Source organism: Oncorhynchus mykiss, chromosome 20 (genome assembly GCF_013265735.2).
Source record: "Oncorhynchus mykiss isolate Arlee chromosome 20, USDA_OmykA_1.1, whole genome shotgun sequence".
Classification (NCBI taxonomy): Eukaryota; Metazoa; Chordata; class Actinopteri; order Salmoniformes; family Salmonidae; genus Oncorhynchus; species Oncorhynchus mykiss.
Genome location: NC_048584.1, coordinates 6,356,534 through 6,378,619, shown reverse-complemented (window position 1 = coordinate 6,378,619; position 22,086 = coordinate 6,356,534). Strand labels below are relative to the sequence as shown.

The 22,086-nt window shown below is 42.7% G+C and overlaps 1 protein-coding gene across 5 annotated transcripts; it reads left to right on the top strand.

Moving 5' to 3' along the window:
• The first annotated feature begins 4,190 nt into the window (after positions 1 to 4,190).
• Positions 4,191 to 14,714, top strand: LOC110498858 (GATOR complex protein WDR24). Of its 5 annotated transcripts, none has more exons than XM_021575523.2 (12): positions 4,191 to 7,718; positions 8,451 to 8,619; positions 9,081 to 9,155; positions 9,501 to 9,984; positions 10,225 to 10,402; positions 10,583 to 11,255; positions 11,794 to 11,903; positions 12,010 to 12,131; positions 12,784 to 12,906; positions 13,091 to 13,431; positions 13,713 to 13,897; positions 14,050 to 14,714. In XM_021575523.2, the coding sequence occupies exons 4-12, from the start codon at positions 9,504 to 9,506 to the stop codon at positions 14,216 to 14,218; spliced, it is 2,382 nt and encodes a 793-aa protein (XP_021431198.1). In that variant the 5' UTR covers positions 4,191 to 7,718; positions 8,451 to 8,619; positions 9,081 to 9,155; positions 9,501 to 9,503; the 3' UTR covers positions 14,219 to 14,714. The 5 variants fall into 5 exon arrangements, with proteins under 5 accessions (XP_021431198.1, XP_021431196.1, XP_021431200.1 ...); XM_021575521.2 differs by having other exon boundaries at positions 4,192 to 7,718; positions 8,451 to 8,573; XM_021575525.2 differs by having other exon boundaries at positions 4,196 to 7,718; positions 8,451 to 8,573; positions 12,802 to 12,906.
• The last annotated feature ends 7,372 nt before the right edge of the window (positions 14,715 to 22,086 follow it).

Sequence of the window (22,086 nt, the reverse complement as noted above, 5' to 3'; positions counted from 1 at the left end):
CGGCCATATTGGCACTCCTCAGAAAAGCATTCCTCAATAAGAATGAATGGAATTCTAAATCTTCTCTAGTGTGTATATATAAATGATTGGTTAAAACAAAAAGGTGGGACCAACATACCACCTTGCCATGTGCCCTCCATTTTCCTTGGATGCATCAACCCCATAGTTGACATCATTCTATGGGGCCGTTCTCAAACCGCTTTCCCTGTTCATCCTTTCTGTGTTCATGTCTAAATGCAACATAACTTTTGTAGCAAGCATATTTGAGATGTATAGTGTTATTAGATACTCCAGACTCTGGTGTTTTGACATCCTTGAGCTTTTTTGCACTTGTTGTAATGTGGTAAACTGACATGTCCTCGTGCCAATATGTTATAGTGCCATTTTGTTCTTTATGCTTTCATTGGTATTACCTCTTTACCCCAATTGTTTGTGCTCTTATGGATAATGCCTTGTTACAACTAATGCGTCTACATCCTAAACTTAGCAATGGGAGAGGGGGCTTGGCTTTTGCGTGCGTGTGTGTGTGTGATTAAAGGCATCAGGTTATGAGGGGTCACTGCACTGCGTTACTGTTCTGATCTTTATATAGTATGGATATGTAGATCAACCAACCTTAATTATATCGATACCTACTCTAAGCTGCTGCTTGTGAACAAGGAGGTTGCCTTCTCCCAGTACGTGTCAGTGGTGTACTACTTGAACATGGGGTACTTTAATGCTGTACTGTATGAGGCAGGCTACTGTAGCTCATTTGACAGATAAACTGTTATTTTAAATAAAAATCAAAGCAAGCAAACCAGCGCATTACTTTTTCAGTATCAACTTCTAATATTAATTCATTTGAGCGCAGTGGAATCCACACATGGTTTGACCAACATAAAACAATCACCAGTGCTGAATAGTTATCCAAGTTGTTTTCATCTATCTCTAGACCATTAGAATACCAGTATATATAGGTTTTGAATGCAGCATATGGTACAGTAGTTATGGATAACTGAGGCAGTTTGGTTTATGGTCATATGTGTGCTGCTGTGGTAGTTTACACTGGCTGTTCTCTTGCATTGATAAAAATGTTGCCAAGCTTAGGAGGTTAAGCCTCCAAATCCAGACCAGAAGTTGTGCCAAAACAGCGTTTACAAAAGAATTAATAAAAAATGAATAGAGAGGCTATTTTTCTCTGGGTCACAAAATGTATGTAAATATGGATAGTTTATATTAAATTCCTCATTAATTATTTAATGATGTATTGTACTTTTTAAATGTTCTGAATTGAACCCTTTTATATTGTATATATTTATGTTTTATTTTGTACTGTTCATTGTACTTGCTTTAATTTCGGAACAATACGAATAAAGAACAATACTGTGGAAATGTCTCATCTTCCCACTGCTATATTACTAGCCTCCTTGTCCTTGTACATATCATCAAGTGGGCACTGGGCACTACACATTGTGGGTACATGGGGTGAGTTAACCATACACAGTGCCAGATGCAAAATCAATCCTGTTTAATATCAAAGATTTATTTGCAAGTTACACTATACAAATCTACTGTAGACGTAAAGAAAAAATACTATATCGTCGTGATGTTGAGGTAGCCTTCTTTCAACCGTCATATTCTCCAAAGTTAAAGGTTGTTTGTTGAAGTTAAACAGGGTTTACTTTGTCCTCTGTCTCTTAGCTGGCCTGTCATTGGTCTCTGGGTCTGTCTTATTGCTAAGGCTGCTCTCTAGATTGACGTCCTTCATCAGGGGAAGCTGCAGCTGATTGGCTACAGCCCATGCCCACAAACACAGCTCCACCTTATGGGGTGAGCGAGATGGAGGAGGCGGGTCAACAAACAACAGCATAGACTACAGCACAGGTTTTTGACATCCCCCTCCTGTCTCTCACACAAACAAACCAGGAGCAATGGACATGGAGCAATACTACAATGTTGCAGATAGATCATATTTTGACCAACTGAATATTTTTCAAAAAAAGTGCATTCCAGAGCACAGGTTAACACTCTAACCAAGTTGCTATCCCACCTTTGTTAAGTGTTTAACTTAAGTGTTTTACTTTTAAACTCGGACAAAACAGAGATGCTTGTTCTAGGTCCCAAGAAACAAAGAGATCTTCTGTTGAATCTGACAATTAATATTGATGGTCGTACAGTCGTCTCAAATAATACTGTGAAGGACCTCGGCGTTACTCTGGTCCCAGATCTTTCTTTTGACGAACATATCAAGACTGTTTCAAGGACAGCTTTTTTCCATCTATGTAACATTGCAAAAAAGCAGAAACATTCTGTCCAAAAATGATGCAGAAAAATTTATCCATGCTTTTGTCACTTCTAGGTTAGACTACTGCAATGCTCTACTTTCCGGCTACACGGATAAAGCACTAAATAAACTTCAGTTAGTGCTAAACACGGCTGATAGAATCCTGACTAGAACCAAAAAATTTGATCCTCTTACTCCAGTGCTAGCCTCTCTACACTGGCTTCCTGTTAAGGCAAGGGGCTGATTTCAAGGTTTTACTGCTAACCTACAAAGCATTACATGGGCTTGCTCCTACCTATCTTTCCGATTTGGTTCTGCCGTACATACCTACACGTACGCTACGGTGTCACGTTCTGACCTTAGTTATTTTATTATGTCTTTGTTTTAGTATGGTCAGGGTGTGAGTTGGCTGGGTTGTCTATGTTCCTTTTTCTATGTTTTGGGATTTCTGTGTTTGGCCTGGTATGGTTCTCAATCAGAGGCAGCTGTTTATCGTTGTCCCTGATTGAGAACCATATTTAGGTAGCCTGGTTTCACTTTTGAGTTGTGGGTGATTATTTTCTGTGTTAGTTACCACACGAGACCGGTTTGTTTGTTGCACGTTGTTATTTTGTATTTTTGTAGTGTTCAGTTTGTCTTATTAAAATGGACACTTACCACGCTGCAAATTGGTCCGACCTCTCTTACTCCTCATCAGAGGAAGACGACGAACGTTACGTTACAAGACACAAGACGCAGGCCTCCTTACTGTCCCTAGAATTTCTAAGCAAACAGCTAGAGGCAGGGCTTTCTCCTATAGAGCTAAATTTTTATGGAATGGTCTGCCTACCCATGTGAGAGACGCAGACTCGGTCTCAACCTTTAGGTATTTATTGAAGTCTCATCTCTTCAGTAGGTCCTATGAAGGCACTGGAACAACGAACCACCCTTGCTGTCTCTGCCTGGCCGGTTCCCCTCTCTACACTGGGATTCTCTGCCTCTAACCCTTTTACAGGGGCTGAGTCACTGGCTTACTGGTGCTCTTCCATGCCATTGCTAGGAGGGGTGTGTCACTTGAGTGGGTTGAGTCACTGACGTGATCTTCCTGTCCGGGTTGGCGTCCCCCCCTTGGATTGAGCCGTGGTGGAGATCTTTGTGGGCTATACTCAGGATGGTAGGTTGGTGGTTGAAGATATCCCTCTAGTGGTGTGGGGGCTGTGCTTTGGAAAAGTGGGTGGGGTTATATCCTGCCTGTTTGGCCCTGTCTGGGATTATTGTTGGATGGGGCCACAGTGTTTCCAGACCCCTCCTGTCTCAGCCTACAGTATTTATGCTGTAGTAGTTTGTGTCGGGGGGCCATGGTCAGTCTGTTATATCTCGAGTATTTCTCCTGTCTTATCCGGTGTCCTGTGTGAATTTAAGTATGCTCTCTCTAATTCACTTTCTCTCTTTCTTTCTCTCGCTCTTCTTTCTCGCTCTTCTTTCTCTCTCTCTGAGGACCTGATTCCTAGGACCATGCCTCAGGACCAGGTAGCCTGATGACTCCTTGCTGTCCCCAGTCCTCCTGGCCGTGTTGCTGCTCCAGTTTCAACTGGAACCCTGACCTGTTCACCGGACGTGCTACCGGTTCCAGACCTGCTGTTTTCAACTCTCTAGAGACAGAAGGAGCGGTAGAGATACTCTGAATGATTGGCTTTGAAAAACTAACTGCTGGTCATCTATGAACATTTGAACATCTTGGCCATGTTCTGTTATAATCTCCACCCGGCACAGCCAGAAGAGGACTGGCCACCCCTCATAGCCTGGTTCCTCTCTGGTTTCTTTCTAGGTTCTGGCCTTTCTAGGGAGTTTTTCCAAGCCACTGTGCTTCTACACCTGCATTGCTTGTTGTTTGGTGTTTTAGGCTGGGTTTCTGTACAGCACTTTGAGATATCAGCTGATGTACGAAGGGCTTTATAAATACATCTGATTGATTTGTGTGTGTGAAGCCATCTTGTTCAGTGAGTGCATAGTGTCTGGCTGTGTACTGGAAGGGCCTCAGTCCAGGGACACTTTCAACAGCTTTGTTGGCCATGAACGCTGCCTGCTCCGGAGCTCCTGGTGCCAAAACAGCTGGAACAAAACGGACTGTCAGCGATAGGCCAAATTAATGGGAACCCTAGCCAGATTTAGGATATTTCCTGATTAACTACAGGGTAGGGAACTCCGTCTATTAAGGCTGCAGTGTGAGCTTTGTTCAGCTTGCGTAATCTGATTGAGAGCGCCACTGAACCAACTTTGTCTAGGTTACTTTTTTCTGCTCTTGATAAGAAGAAAAAATATCTGCCTTATTTGTCGGTATTAGATAGTGCCTAAAGAAGCATTTTCCACTCCAGACCCCTGCCCTGGCCCCTAGTTGTTGCTGACCTGAGGCGGTGTCTGGGCCCAGGGCTTTGAGAGAGCCGAGTTCTGTGATAGCTGCCTGTATGTCAGGGAGGAAACTGAAGGCCTTTCTGTAGCAGTTCTCCATATCTCCTCACTGTTAGTGGCCACCAGCTGCTGCAGCCACGGGTGGAACTTCCCCCTCTGCAGGGGATAAAGTGCCAAGACAGTTCACAACCAGTGAAATGCAGGGAGTTTAAAGAGATTCCTCTGCTCATGGAAAGTAAATAAAGCACAGCTTTATTTATCTTAGTAGGAGATGTTTTCATTTCACATTATTACCTTGAATTTCAGAAACATGCACCACTTACTATTGAGTCAATAAGGCTCTGCATCTGTCTGCACTTCAGTGAGAATCCACTCCATCAGTTTCACCAGCTCTAGTTGGGTGATATTTGTAAGGACACACAGCGATGGCTGCATGCAGCTCCTCTTGATACTTGGCTGGAGACAAGTCTCAGACTCAATATCCCATGTTAACTTACATCAATCAAAAAGCATGGAAAATAGTGCTCCATTCATTGCTGTACAGGGTTAATGGTGGGCAGAAACTACCTCAGACCTGAGACAGCACACACAAGGGAATGTTGTTATTACCCAAAACTCCTGGGGGGGTGCTTTTTCCCCTGACACACACTGCGAGGACTGTCGCTATCTAAACCTTCATGCACTGGAGAACAGAAACCATAGTTGACAAGCCTCATTCTCAGTTCAGTACTCTCTGTATTGATATTCATTTTGGCCAAAAATAGCATATTCAATGGATGCCCATGAGCTGAAACTGTATTGAAGAACACGAAAAATGTATTCAGCTGCAACTTCAAAGACAGTCATGATGCCGGAATAGTAAACGTTAAACAAACACTTACCATGTGTGGCTGCAACCTGGTCTCAGAGCATTTCGTATTATTCTGTATGTAAATCCGAGACACCCCATTTAGTATGATATGTTGCATTCGCATCATTCGCCCACCCACCCTACTTTCTTTAAGTAACCATCTGTCTTATGTATGGAGGAGAGATTTGGAAATCGTGGCGAGTAGTGCTGGCGAATTGGAGGAAATTGAGAAAAAGTTGGTGAAGCAACAGCTGTGCTGGAATGCAACCAATATTGGTGTCAGTTCGCATAGTATGGAGTGGGAGGATGAGGGTCAAGGACCGTAATGGTCAGTAGTTGAAAGACATAGGAAGAAGAGAGATCGTGATACAGTAAGCAGTGGAGCATCTAGTAAGGAAAGCACAAAGACAGCCAAGGTAGGAAGCAAGAGTAATGATGTGTTAGGGTGGAAAGTGGTGATAGTGTTTGATGAGACCACAGGGCGTCATTTACACCCTATCTGACTAACTATTGCCATAGAGAAATAGGTAGGTGAAGTCAAATTAGTTTGGTTCATTGGAAATCGTAAATTGTTAATATGTTGTGGTAGCAAGGCTCAGCAAGAGAAGATTCTGAAAATGGAAAAGCTTAATGGGAAGAAATTAAAGGTTGATCAGTAGGAAAGAAGGTCAAAGAAGTGAAAGCCTATCAGTGCTGCTGAGGTTTGAGAAGGTTATACCTGGAAACGTACAGAGAGGATTCCTTAGTTTCAATGTCAGAGAATTTGTCCCATCTGTAGTGCGGTGTTTTAAATGCCAAAGAATGGGACATGTAGCTGTTCAATGTAAAGGAAAGAAAAGCGTGTGGTGGGGAACATGATTGCGGTGAATGTGGGAGCAAAGTGAAGGTTAAGTGTTGTAATTGTGTGGGGGAACATTATGAGTCATTTGGTGGATGCAAGGTGCAGAGAGAGGCTCAGAGATATATAATTAGCCATGCTGTATCATATGTAGAGCCTGTAAGACAGATTGGTGGAACTACAGTGTGGAATGATGGAGCTTCCACGGCTACTCCTGTACTAAGTGGACCTAATGTCGGTGCTGGGTCATTCCTAGTAAGCGGTGCCTTTTCTGTCCCCAGGAAATATCAGCTCTTATTTAGTGTAAAATGTGGATTCCAAAAGTTTTTACATATAATGACAGGTGTTTAAAAACACCAAATATGGATCCTGAAAGGGAATTTTATGCATTTAAACACTTTTTCAGTGGATGTAGATGTTTTTGCCATGTCCCCAGGTGTTATTTATTTATTTTATTTTATTCCACCTTTATTTAACCAGGTAGGCCAGTTGAGAACAAGTTCTCATTTACAACTGCGACCTGGCCAAGATAGAGCAAAGCAGTGCGACACAAACAACACAGAGTTACACATGGAATCAACAAACGTACAGTCAATAACACAATAGAAAAGTCTATATACAGTGTGTGCAAATGTAGTAAGATTAGGGAGCAGCATGTAGACTTCGGTGTAAGCCTTAAAATAATAAAATGTTTAAAATGTTTCTTCATTATTTTATAGTGCTAGTTCAAGTATCTTTCACCAATAACATTTTTTTTCATGATTATTGTGTTTATTTTATTTAAGATTTTCTGTTTGTTCCTGATACCACTTTCCACCCTGTTAGTTTGTTGTAATTCTCCATTGAAGAAAACAACCACTTCCTACAATGATACCATACTCAGGAAGTGCCATCATTTCTTTGATGGGAAAACAATGGTGCGAAGCTAAATAAATATAAACACTAAGTTGTATCTATTTGTCATGTTTAATGTTGTTTGTCTGTATGTCCCACTCATACATTTCCTCCCTGCTATTCTAAATTATAGAGAAAGACGTAAAAATAAAAACATGTAAATATGTTTGATTGCGAAGTTAAATCCGGTTCAAGTGTTCACCACTATGCTAGCTCAATCTGGCTCACTCACAGAGCTATGGCTAATTTATTGATTGATCTTACATTCCAGCACAGTACGTGGCGGCATGCACTTAAACGATTGTTTGCGGACCGCCATGATATCGAAGAAGAATAAAAATGAAAACGTGATGATGAGTGAATTCCTTTTAGAGCATGTACTTCCGTTTTGTAATGCTTGTTTTTGTTAAATTCATGTGAATGACACTTACAACTTCCGGTTCTCCAGTGCCGTGAATTATTTGTTGTTGTTTAGAAGCAAGGTAAGTCCTACAAAATTAGGGCCAATTATTGTGTACTGAAAACATTTTTATAGAGAAATAACAGTAAATATCTCGTCACGCTAATGTTCTGAACCTGTTAGTGAAAGATTTAGCAACATTGGTCATCTGACTGTGACGTTGCAACTAGCTACTCTAACAAGCCAGCTACCTAGCTTTGTATCTGGCTCCCAGGTGATTTCTACCTCCAAATTAGAAGACAAATGTTCGATATTGATGTGCACTCATTGGCTGTGTGTCTCAGTCATGTTGTGTTTGGTGTAAGGTCATTCTGAGAACATAAACATCAAAATGTGCATGACAGCCACCCTAGCCAGATGCTAGCTAGCTTAGCTCAGCTCTATTTATGTTAATACTTCAAATGGCAACCAACGTCCCTAAACATTGCATAGTTTAGTGGCTACATTGTTTTAAGCTGTTGATGTAGATCTCAGGTTTATGCATCTTGATTTAGGTAGAACTGGAATTATCACAAGGTTAACAGGCCATATATATTTATGTTTGTTTATGTTGTTAAACTCATGCTCACCCCTATACCAGACCTGACCATAGGTCGTGGACTGTGGTCATGCTAATGTCATCATCAACAATTACTCTAGGTTTAGGGACCCAAATGACAAAGTATAGTGTATGTTTCCACAGACTGCAGCATAATTCGCTTTAGTATGGAGTAAAGCTGCGTAAACCATAACAAGGCTCTCCCTCCTCTTTCAGCACCTTAGTGTGTCATTCTTTGCTGTGGTCCAACCTCAACCAGGGCCCCTCTGTTATAATCACACAGGCCTCTGGAGAGCTGGGAGCATTAAGCAGTCTGCCATGCACCTCTGGAAAATGGAGGTGAATATTCTCTTAAGCCATTTTATGGAAGACTATTGGGTTGTAGGTAAGCTGTTTTGGTATAACTTAATGTGAATGTTCAATCTGGTTGCAATATTTGTCTCCGCACCAGTGATGTATCCGTGTACCTATTCTTGAGAGAACTTTGATCTTGAAGAGTTGCTATGAGAGTCAGGCTTTTTCCTCCAGCTTAGACATCGCCACCTGAACAGGAAGGAACATTGTCTTAGTAGAGATTGTTTAGGCCTTGGTTCTATCAGGTCGTGCCTGGCTGGTTGGAGCAAAAACCTACAGACACTATTAAGTGGGTTACCTTTCTCAGCTCTACAACATGAACATAAGTGTGGATTTATTGATTACATTTTTGTACTTTTTACATTTGTGTATATTGTTAGATATTACTACACTGTTGGAGCTAGGAACACAAGCATTTCGCTACACCCGCAATAACATCTGCTAAATGTGTATGTGACCAATACAAAGTGATGATAATGTCCCTTTTCTCAGGTAACCTCTGACAGGACTGTATGAGGAGGCCTCCGTGTTTCTTAGAAGCAGAGAAGACCACCGCTGCTATTTGAAGTAAGTCCATAGGAATTAATTGGTGAGAGATTAGAGGGTCATATAAATATGTGACAGACCACTGCCAGCAGCACAGCTCAAGTACCAAACTGACCTCACCTCAATGTGTAGTGCCATCCTCTGGCGGAACTAGGAGCATTCTTTTAGAATTTCCCAATAAGCTAGAATGGCTTTGTCCATGTATTAGAAATGTGGTGGCTGTTGAATGCTGTTCTGACTGTGCCAATGAAAAACAGTTATTTGAAATGTGCAAAATCAATTTTTGTTTGCTTGTTGTGTACCTCTGCTGCTTTGAGTCTCGCACCTTCCCTGAACCAAACCTGAACCTTCTATGTCCCCAACCAGGCCATGGAGAAGATGTCTCGGGTCACTACGGCCCTAGGCAGCAGCGCCATCAGCGGGCGCACCATGTTCTGCCACCTGGACGCGCCTGCCAACGCCATCAGTGTGTGCCGCGATGCCACACAGGTGGTGGTGGCTGGCCGCAATATCTTCAAGATCTACGGCCTGGAGGAGGAGCAGTTTGTGGAGAAGCTCAACCTGCGCGTGGGCCGCAAGCCCTCGCTCAACTTCAGCTGCGCCGACGTCATGTGGCACCAGATGGAGGAGAACCTGCTGGCCACGGCTGCCACCAACGGGGCTGTAGTCACCTGGAACCTGGGCAAACCGTCGCGCAACAAGCAGGACCAGCTGTTCACCGAGCACAAGCGCACAGTCAATAAGGTGTGCTTCCACCCCACCGAAGTCTACATGCTGCTTAGTGGCTCCCAGGACGGCTACATGAAGTGCTTCGACCTGCGCAAGAAAGAGTCTGTCAGCACCTTCTCAGGTATGTGTGTGTGGGGACTCTTTGCACTCTTTGAGGTTGAACACAGGAGTAATACCTTCAAAATACCTACCTGCTTATGTCCAGGAATGCCTCTGGGCTACAAAACAAACAGCATCTTATTTGTTACTACTGTCTTAAATGACATTTTTTAGACCATATCTTAAACTGCACTTTTTGACATTTGACATGGGAATGAACCTGGCCTGAGGACACAATTTTTTTATATTTTATTTCTCTCAGGTCAGTCAGAGAGTGTAAGAGATGTTCAGTTCAGCATGAAGGATTACTTTACTTTCGCTGCTTCCTTTGAGAATGGTAATGTCCAGCTGTGGGACATACGGAGGCCAGACCGGTATGAGAGGATGTTCACAGCCCACACCGGACCTGTGTTTTGCTGTGACTGGCACCCCGATGACAGGTAGGGAGAGGCTTTAGAGAAAGACATGTCGATACATGTTGAAAAAACATTGATGTTTGCATTGGTTTACCATTATTCTAAAGTGAACTTGCTTTAGATACAGTAATCATTCTTGCTTACAGTGGCTGTTAATTCACTTAAATTATTGTGCATTGCTAATGTATTGGTCTCTGTTTGCAGGGGCTGGCTGGCCACTGGTGGCCGGGACAAGATGGTGAAGGTGTGGGACATGACCACCAACCGGGCCAAGGAGATCTATTGCGTCCAGACTATCGCCTCGGTGGCCCGGGTCAAGTGGCGTCCTGAGAGGAAGTGGCACCTGGCCACCTGCTCCATGATGGTGGACCACAACATCTATGTGTGGGACATCCGGAGGCCCTTCATCCCCTTTGCCACCTTCGAGGAGCACAAGGACGTGACCACAGGTATTGTGTGGCGCCACCAGCACGACCCCTACTTCCTATTGTCAGGTTCCAAGGACAGCACGCTCTACCAGCACATGTTCAAGGATGCCAGCCGGCCCGTGGACCGGGCCAACCCTGAGGGACTGTGCTTCGGCCTGTTTGGCGACCTTGCCTTCGCTGCCAAGGAGAGCCTCATCAGTGGCGACGCCAACAGGAAGCCGTACCCGGGTGGTGACCGCCGCTACCCCATCTTCTTCTTCAAAAAGCCCGACCTGACGGAGCAGTTTGCTCACGTGTCCAGCGCCCTCAGCGTGTTTGAGTCGTCTTTGGAGAGCAAGCGCATGGACTGGTTTGTCAAGACGGCACGCCTCTACCTCCTCAGCGGCAAATCCTTTGCCGAGCTGTGTGACCACAATGCCAAGGTGGCCAAGGAGCTCAACAGACCTCAGGTCAGTCAGTCTGCCCTTAAGAGATGAGCTGCATTCATTTACATACACTACCATTCAAAAGTGTTGGGTCACTTAGAAATGTCCTTGTTTTTTAAAGAAAAGCAACAAAAAAAATAACATCAAATTGATGAGAAATACAGTGTAGACGTGGTTAATGTTTAAAATGACTATTGTAGCTGGAAACGGCAGATTTTTAATGGAATATCTACGTAGGAGTACAGAGGCCCATTATCAGCAACCATCACTCCTGTGTTCCAATGGCACGTTGTGTTAGCTAATCCAAGTTGATCATTTTAAAAGGCTAACACAACATGCTACAATAGTTATTTACAACATGAACAATGTCTACATTGTGTTTCTGATCAATTTGATGTTATTTTAAAGGACAAAAAATTTGCTTATCTTTCAAAAACAAGGAGATTTCTAAGTGACCCCAAACTTTTGAACGGTAGTGTATATCTAATTCAAAATTTTTAAGGAACTAAGTTGAGTTTTGATGCTCAAAAGCAAACCTCTTTCATATTTCCCCCACTTGAAGGTTTCCACTACATGGACGATGCTTCGGATCATGTTCTCAGACCCAGCGAACCTCTCAACGCCGGGTCCAAATCACATTGGCAAACTGGGCACCCTTCCTTTAATGAACAGGTACTTCCCACATGCTTCACATAAACGCATAGGCTGTAAAATTGTGTGGACAAACTAAAGACTTTTTAAAAGTAAAATCTTTAATCCTTTATTTTGTCTGCCCTAGTTTCAGTATGAAGGAGATGGGCATGGGGACGGAGAGCAGGCTGGACCGCAGTAAAGGAGAGAGCAGACAGGACAATATTCACCTAGAGCTTGGGAACTCGCTAATCAACAGCAACAATGACGGTGAGAGTGGACTCTAAAAACACTCAAGCTGCTCCCACTTCACTGAAGAAATTAAGGAACATAAACGCTCAGTGTACAAAACATTAGGAACACTTGCCTAATATTGAGTTGCACCCCCTTTTTGCCCTAGCCTCAATTTGTCAGGGCATGGACTCTTCAAGGTGTTGAAAGTGTTCCACAAGAATGCTGACCCGTGTTGACTCCAATGCTTCTCACAGTTGTCAAGTGGGCTGGATGTCCTTTGGGTGGTGGACCATTTCTTTTTTATTCACACGGGAAACTGTTGTGTGAAACCCAGCAGTGTTGCAGTTCTTGACACACACAAACCGGTGCACCTGGCACATACTACCATACCCCATTCAAAGGCACTTAAATATGTTGTCTTGCCCATTCACCCTCTGAATGGCACACATACACAGTCCATGTCTCAATTGTCTCAAGGCTTAAAAAAAACCTGTCTCCTACCCTTCATTGACACTGATTTGAAGTGGATTTAACAAGTGACGTCAATGGCGTTCACCTCGATTCACCTGGTCAGTCTATCATGGAAAGAGCAGGTGTACCTAATGTTTCGTACACTCAGTGTAGGTGGTTCTTGTGAACTACATCTAGTAGTATGTGACTTACTATGCTAGATGAGTAAAAAATATAGATATTTGTCCCACTGCAGAAAATGAAGAGACCGAGGGAAGTGAGGGCCAGGCGGAGTACATGTTTGGTGATGCTGAGCTGGACGACGATGACCTCTACTCAATGGAGCATGACAACCAGGCCGGTGAGTCTCTGACCCCTATATAGGTCGTATACATTCAACACTGACAACTTGGATGTAACCACTAGCCACCACTAACCTTACATGTCTATTGCCATAAACATTTAAGTTACAGCCATGATTGAGGGCTGGTCTATGATTTACCCCAAGTACTTTCTGAGCATGTTCTTCTCTCTGGTGTTTTCAGCGGAGGAGCAGGAGTACACGCTCCCCCAGGAGGCCTTCCCACTGCGCCACGAGATCATGGACAACCCGTTGGCGCCGGAGCACCTGCAGCAGGACAAGGCCGACTCGCCGCAAGCCAGCGGCAACGAGGCAGAGGTCATGTGCTTGACGCCCATCGAGTCCTTCTCCCTGATCTCAATTTCCCAGCCACTGTTCAGCCCCCATCTTCCTGCCCCCTTCTTCTGCCCTGTGGTCAGGGAGATGCTGAGCCATTATGCCGAGCAGGGCGACGTGCAGATGGCTGTCTCGGTGCTCATTGTCCTGGGAGACCGCATCCGCAAGGAGATCGACGACCTCACTCAGGTCAGAGCTAGGGATGTAACAGTTGTCATAGTGTTCTATAACACTATAATAATGTTAAAATCTATGGTCGGTTCCTGAAGTAGAATCTATTATATGATTGTGTTGCATAACATTTATTGGGATGCTCTTGAGAATTCTATTTAAATGATTTAACATGGCTGATTGCTTGACGGAAAAAGTTATGATGGAGATTAGAGTCTTGGTAATCTGATTATTCTCCAAGCTGGCGAATATGTTGTTCATTTCGGCATGTTCTAATAATAGAGGTGACCCTATTTCAGGAGCACTGGTACATGTCCTACATTGACTTGCTGCAGCGCTTCGAGCTGTGGAACGTGTCCAACGAGGTCATCAAGCTGAGCACTTGCAGCGCCATCACCTGTCTGAACCAGACATCCACCACTCTGCATGTCAACTGCAGCAACTGCAAACGGCCCATGAGCAACAGGGGCTGGATCTGTGACAGGTATAACTTAAAACCATAACGTATAACTTTGGCCCACCTGACACAGGAAGGGTTAATAACCCATTTGAAACAATATCGAGCTCAAAGTCAAGAGAAGATTTGAAAGTTAGACCAATATGTCTTACCACTCGACCTCTTTGCCCGTTCCCCAGATGCCACCAGTGTGCCAGCGTTTGTGCTGTGTGCCACCACGTGGTGAAGGGGCTGTTTGTGTGGTGCCAGGGCTGCAGTCACGGCGGGCACTTGGAGCACGTGAAGAACTGGCTAAAGAGCAGTTCCCACTGCCCGGCCGGCTGCGGTCACCTGTGTGAGTACACCTGACCCTCCGCTCCACCCCTGCCCAGCTTGCTCTCTGTGTGAGGGGGAGCACCACACCTCAGTGCCTGGCTCACCATGGCCTGGGTCTCACACTCCAGGCTGGCGTCTCCTGAGACTGGGGTCCACAAGGGTCTGGCCACGGTAGCAAGATGGCTACTATTGGAAGACAGGTGGGTAAGACTGGAGACCAATCCACAGAACCAGTCTGAGAGGAGGACATGTATGTACCGTATGGAGCACTGTTAAAAGTTTGGGCCCCTGCCCTACTCAGTGCTCACCTTAGCAATGACCGAAACTTGAAGTTAAGTGAAAACAATCATTTGTGAATATATATATATATATATATATATATATGCTGAGATGGCCTTTTATTTTTCATTTCTTAAATGGCTTGCTCAGCTGGCCTTGTCTCTCACACACAGTTGGGCAGACCTCCATGTTCAGCACAGTGTTTTCTATGGCAATAAAACATTTAGACAGAAGTTCAGCTGTCTCTGTACCATAGACCATGTGAACTCGTATTACCGCTGTCGGTGACCTTTTGAATGGGACACATTGCCGTAACAATTATTATGGAACTAATATTTTAAAAGGAATAAGTTACACGATATTAGACAGGTTAAATTGTGTTTACATCTTATTCATTACAATGTAAAATTAGTCATTAATAATCAGACTTGTGTAACTTTCAAACTAAAATGTTGAGAAATGACTTTGTTTTAGGGATGAAAAATAGCATGGAAAGTTAAAATGTGCATTATATTTGATCATTGAATAGGTTCACTGACACGATGCAAAACATGTATTTATTCACTACGTTCACTGTGGTCATGCTTAAAGAAAGATGTAAACATCAATCACAAAATGGGAAGTTTGTGTGGTTCAGAGAGAAAAATTACAGAAGAGACGAGTAAACATGGGCGTAGTGAAAGATTAACACTGGAGGTTACGGACATTGTTTTCGTCTATAGGGATTTTCTGTTCCAGACATTACATTCAGAAGGATTACACTTCCTAACATGAAACAGAATACATTTTACGATATCTTAATGAATTTAAAAACCACAACTAATTTTAGGGGATATCCAACACATTTTCAAAAATTAATTTACATTCCTCTTCCTGTCAAAGATCAGATTAGTTAGAAACATAAGTGATCTTTAATTTGTTTGGCTGTGTCACTGATCACAGCATGTGTATTCAGACAGACCCCATCCCTTTTCCCACATTTTGTTACGTTATAGCTTAAGTCTAAAATTGATCAAATATGTTTTTCCTCCCTCAATCTACACACAATACCCCATAATGACAAAGCGAAAACAGGTTTTTGAAAATGTATTACAAAAAAAACAAACCTTTTTTATATAAATTAGTATTCAGATCCTTTGCTATGAGACTCAAAATTGAGCTCCGGTGTATCCTGTTTCCATTCATCATCTTTGAGATGATTCAAGAACTTGACTGGAGTCAATTCAATTGTTTGGACATGATTTGGAAAGGCACACCCCTGTCCTACAGTACCAGTCAAAAGTTTGGACACACCTACTCATTCAAGGGTTTTTCTTTATTTTTACTATTTTCTACATAGTTTGTCTTTATATTATTATACAATGAAATAACACACATGGAATCATGTAGTAACCAAAAAAGTGTTAAACAGAGTAGCCAATCTTGGCATTCTCTCAACCAGCTTCATGAGGTAGTGAAGCCAGACCCTGGCTCTCTGCAGGTGAGAAACGTGTCATTACACACCTCATGATTGAGTAGTTGGACATAGATTGTTGTGGTTGTATTCATTAACTGAAGATACTCACTTTGGCATTCTGGGCCAGCAGGAACTTAACCATCTGCTGGTGCAGTGGAGCAGGGCTGTCCAGCCTTGAGTCCTTCAGCTCCAACTCAGCACCTTGTTTTTGGGAGAAATCTTTCCATAATGTACAACACCACCACCCATTACACGTTACAAATCAAAACAGTATTTGATTCAGAGAAGTACATCTGACCTGCATTAGGAAGTATGCAGGGTTTTTATTCCCACAGCTCGCTGCCAGCGTAAGGGGTGTCAGGCCTTTGCCAGTGGCCATTGATATTCACTTCAGCCTCCAGCAAGAGATTATCAATGTTGACATGCCCAATCTATGAAGCATACATCAGCGGAGTCCAGCCACCAATGTTCTTTCTATCCACGTTCGCCTCCCCTCTAAAAGGCCATAGTATCACATTTACTATCAATGAATGTTGTGAGAAGCATCTCTCACACCACATTCAACATTAACGAGGTACTCACTTTTTAATACACTGATGCTACATCATACAGGCCAATGTAGCAGGCAGTGTGGCGGTGGAGTGGTACATCCAATTCCTAAGGTCGTACTAAAGTGTTAATTTCCCCTAGCCACAGGGAGAGGCTGACACCAAACTGTTCCAATTCACTCGCATCATCGCCCAATTCCAAATTTTTATTTTTTGAATTTTGCCCCTTTTTCTCCCCAATTTCGTGGTATCCAATTGTTGTAGTAGCTACTATCTTGTCTCATCGCTACAACTCCCGTACGGGCTCGGGAGAGACGAAGGTTGAATGTCATGCGTCCTCCGATACACAACCCAACCAGCCGCACTGCTTCTTAACACAGCGCGCATCCAACCCGGAAGCCAGCCGCACCAATGTGTCGGAGGCTACACCGTGCACCTGGCAACCTTGGCTAGCGCGCACTGCGCCCGGCCCGCCACAGGAGTCGCTGGTGCGCGATGAGACAAGGAGATCCCTACCGACCAATCCCTCCCTAACCCGGACGACGCTAGGCCAATTGTGCGTCGCCCCACGGACCTCCCGGTCGCGGCCGGTTACGACAGAGCCTGGGCCCTTAACCACTGCGCCACCCGGGAGGCCAACTTCGACATTCTTACCCCAGCACAGAGCTGCAATCTGCACACAGGTGCCCAACTGAGAAAGAAAGCAGTGGTGAAATTGTTTCTAGCTAGCCAACTTTAGCCTGGTCCCATACTGTATGTGCTGTAACCAACTCTTCTCTAGCTAGCTTACAAAACAGGCCAAGCTAATTTGTTGCGCCCTTTTTTGGGGATGGGACTAAAAGCTACCAACTAGCTAGCTATTTGCCATAAGATACCGACCCCACCGTTAACGCTTGTTTAAAGTGAGCTGCACTGGGGTCTGAACACAATCATGGTTACATTAAGACACCGTGGAGCCAGCGTGAGATATTGCTCGGAAAACACCTCAATGCAGGGATGGGATATGCCAATGTACTCCAAATTGTACCTTTATCCACACTGCTCCATCGAGAAGATTAAAATACTGCTAGTTTTCCCAGAAAACGGCCCTTTTCTTCTAGCTAGCTAGCACCGCAGCCATTTTTGGAATGGCACGTCTCATTGGAACTGAGGAACTGTTCCAGGGCGAGGGATCCTAAGAGGCTCCCAGTGAGTAGGCAGAGGCAATAGAGTGATACAAATAAACATGTATTTCAGTAAGGTTGGCTTCTTAGTGCTCATAGCCATGGTTATCAACTGTAACACAGAAATGGAAAGGAAATCACCAAAAATAGATATAGTGGTGGTCACCACAGAGAAGTATTTAGGTGTACGAGATTTTACTGCAGAGGAGTTACAAGGTGTGTTGAACAATAGTGTCCCGTCCTCCCAGGCAGCCGACCTGGTGTAGGATCAAATAGGGCTAAGTAGTGGAATAGTGGTGAGGTTTCAATGGGTGTCCTGTTAGTTGGTAGGGCAATTTTTCTTCCCTGTTCTTTTTCCCTTCCCCTTTGTGTCACAAAGTGTAATGATTTCACATTCTAAAACAGTAGGCGGAAACAAGTGGTGTTGCAGGGAAGTTTTGTTAAGATCCCTGACGCTCAATCGGAACATTAAAACGTGTTGCTTACAGTGCGGTTTAGGAAGCATAAGGACCTTACCATTCAGATCAGCTAAAAAATATATATGGTTAAATTGATTGTCATGACGTTGGCCTGGGGGTAGGTTTATGACAGTCATAAATACCTCTTTCCCCCCTTTCCTCCCTCTACCCTACTGATGTTACATTTGCAAAACCCTTGGTTAACATGGAGATTCTGGGAACATCAGAAGTTGGGGGGAAATGAACTATATTCTGGTAATCCGACCAATTGAACATATGCGGTGGTACTTAATGAATATGATGTCAGTTCGGTTGTCATCTGAGACATTCTCATCAATGATAAGATGACAACTCTACAGTGGAAAGTCTACACATCAGAGTTATCGGATTCACATGGAATTGTTGTTCAATTTAAATGAAATTAATCGTGATGGGATGAAATGTGATTTTAGCTTCTAAAATGTAAGATTTGGGTTTTCATAAAATAGGGCTATGCTCAATCAGTGGCCTGCACCTGTGAAGGGACATGGGCTATAAAACTTTTCAAACACACCCTCCTCTCCCTTCCTATATAAGCCCTTGACGACAATATAACCTTCTGTTCCAAGGACGTGAGGTCGACGGTCCAATGTCAGAATGGTTCAGATAATAACTACAGAACGAAGCCAACATCAGCGTGAGCTTTGGTTGCGAATGGTATGAACTTTGAACTCTTATTCACTACAGAAGTGATACCTCCTAGCCGTTGAGTTAGCAACAGCCAACCGCTGCAAACGAGGGTTAGGAAGGAACAGAGTATCCCGTCTACCAAACAACGACATTACTACAATGTATTCAATTTACCAGCAGAGACATTCTTCAAAGGACTCGGTTGGGCAACACGGCCTTCCATCTACCACCAACCTACCGAAGCGCAGCTCAGAGTAAATATTTATTGCATTTTCCTTTTTCCAAATGGGCGGTAATTTAGAATGCATAAGATACTGTATTTACGATAGCACAGCTTCGCCCTTTGTTCCTCAGTCTTCCCGCTCTTTCACTCAAACCCAGCCCCTTTTCTTTTGTGTAACCAGCTGTCATATCTGTTCCGCCCACCAGAGACGTTTTCCTTTATGACGTAATCTGTAATCAAGTTATGATTTAAATATGTGTATGTGTAATTATGTGTGATTTAATTAGGTATTTAGTAAATAAATAATTCAACCCAATTTTGTATTGCTGATTCAACTTGTTAGCCAGGGTTAGTGCAGATAATCCAATCATTTACAGCTTTCAGATGAGACTGAATTAAGATGACGATTAATATTGACTGTTATTGATGTAAAATATTACTAGGTCTTTAAGAGTTTATTCGGAAGATAACAGCTCTATAAATATTATTTTGTGGTGCCCGACTCTCTAGTTAATTACATTTACATGATTAGCTCAATCAGGTAATATTAATTACGGAGAAATTATTTTATAGAATAGCATGTCATATCACTTAATCCGGCATAGCCAAAGACACGACATGATGCACACCTTGATAGGATTAGTGTTCCCACAGGGCCATATCTCCATGTTACAGTGCTTGTTTATGGAAGACAAGAGGCCCTGTAACATTTAACTATTTAGCATGCTCCAAACACCTGTGTGTGTAAGTGTAATTTGGAAAGTGTAATGGAAGTGTAGCTTCATCGGATGGTGGTACCCATAGCAGTATGGATCTATACAGAACTGCTACAGTAAGTATAATTTTTCGCTGATTAAAGATAAGTGCCATATATTTCGAAAGCCGTATCTCAAGCAATGCTTTATTGAAGTTTCTAAACTTTAAAACACAGCGTTGGGATTGAAGTTCACATGAGATTGTCGTGGGCGATGATAGTGGCTGAAAACTGTAATTATCGGAGGTGGCAGGTGTGTTAATCCTTGGAGCACGAGGCTTGTACCGATGGTCAGGATAAAGATGAGTCTGTGACATTTTTGGAGAAGGTGGGCCATTGCCTTTTGGCTGATCCATTTGTGGTTTCAGGGTGGGTGAAAACGGAGTTGGGTGCTGTGGAATCGGTGAAGGTAACCCGAAGTGGGCTTGTAATGATTGTGCTTCTGCTGGTCAGCGGGAGTAGGTGCTTCGCGCCAAACGAATTGGAACAATAGATGTGTCTTGTTTTGCTCTCAAGAAAAGGGCACCATTGAAAGGAGTGATTACTGGGTTAGCGGTAAATGTGAAAGTGGTGTTTCCTAGATTCCTGGTGTTTGTGATGCTCATAGTTTGGTGCAACGCAGACAGGGTGGCGTGAATGGTGAAACAGACAAGTCATTGTCTGTTCTTTTGATTTTACCTTTTGAGCCTTTATTAGAGCTAGGGAAAAATGGATTGAGGAGGGAGAACAGAATTCATCCTATTTCTTTAGACTTGAGAAATTTCACTCTAAAACTATCACTATCCATAAATTAAACATTGATGGTGTTTATTACAGATTACCAAAAACGAATCGCTAAATACTGTAGCAATTTGTACAGAAAATTGTATAGCTCTACTTACTGTCAGGAGTCCACAGATATGTTTTTTAACTAACTGAATAATGTTCACTCTATCAGTGATATAGAATCTAAACAGTGTGATTAACCCATCAAAGTTGAAGAGATTATAGAGTCTATCAAACATCTAAAGAACAATAAATCACCAGGTGTTGATGGAATTACATCAGAATTTTACAAATGATTTTCTGAACAAAAAATAGTTCCTTATTTGAAGTATTTTTAGAGACTATTAAAAACAATGTTCTCCCTCCTACAATGAGTCAGGGGTTAATAACACTGATACCTAAAAAATAAGTGCTGCTAATTGGTAACTGGCGTCCAATTTGTCGTCTTAATAATGACTATAAGATATTAGCCTTACTACTTGCAAAAATAATTACAGAAGTCCTGGATGCAATCATTGATGAAACACAGTCTGGCTTCATGAGGAACAGACATATTTCTAACAATGTCAGACTAGTATTAGACGTACTTGACTACTCAGACCTAATAACTGAGGATAGCTTCATATTGTTTTTAGATTTTTATCAAGCATTTGACACAGTAGAGCATCAGTTTCTCTTCCACTCCCTTGAGAGACTTGGCTTTGGGATTTTTTTCTGTAAGGCTATTAAGACTCTCTATGCAAATGGTAACAGCTCTATCAAATTGAAATATGGCACCTCACCTAGATTTGAGTTAAAGAAGGGAATTAGGCAAGGTTGTCCTATCTCTCCATACCTGTTTTTATTAATCACCCAACTTCTTGCAATTTTTTTTAAATAATAGTCCTGTACAAGGTATTTCCATAGCTGGTAAAGAAATTATTATAAGCCAGCTGGCTGATGATACTACACTTTTTCTGAAAGACGCTAACCAAATTCCCATATCGATCAATGTGATACAATCCTTTCCAAAGCGTCTAGTTGTCAAAGATTGTGTGACACCTTCATATTATGGTATTCCAGTAAAAGAAGAACTTACATATTTAGTCATAACCATTACAAAGGATCAAAAGTCTAGAGGCTTACTAAATTTTAACCCTCTTATTAAAAATACCCAGAAGAAGCTAAATCAATGGCTACAGAGGGACTTATCTTTAAAAGGTAGAGTCCTAATAACCAAGACTGAAGGCATCTCTAGAATAACATATGGTACTCTATCTTTATATCTTGACAGTAAAATAAGCAAGGAGATAGACCAGATGCTTTTCAACTTTCTTTGGAGAAACCGTACCCATTACATTATGAAAACTGTTGTAATGAACACTTATGAGAATGGTGGACTGAATTTTCTGGACTTTACTACTTTAAATAATACTTTTAAGATCAATTGGATAAAACAATCCCTAAGAAGACCCACTTCTATCTGGAATTGTATTCCTCATCATGTCTTCTCTACTTTTTACTTAACTTCATGTTGTTTTGCAATTATAACATTGACAAAGTTCCAGTGAAACTTTCTGCTTTTCATCAGCAGGTTTTCTGTCATG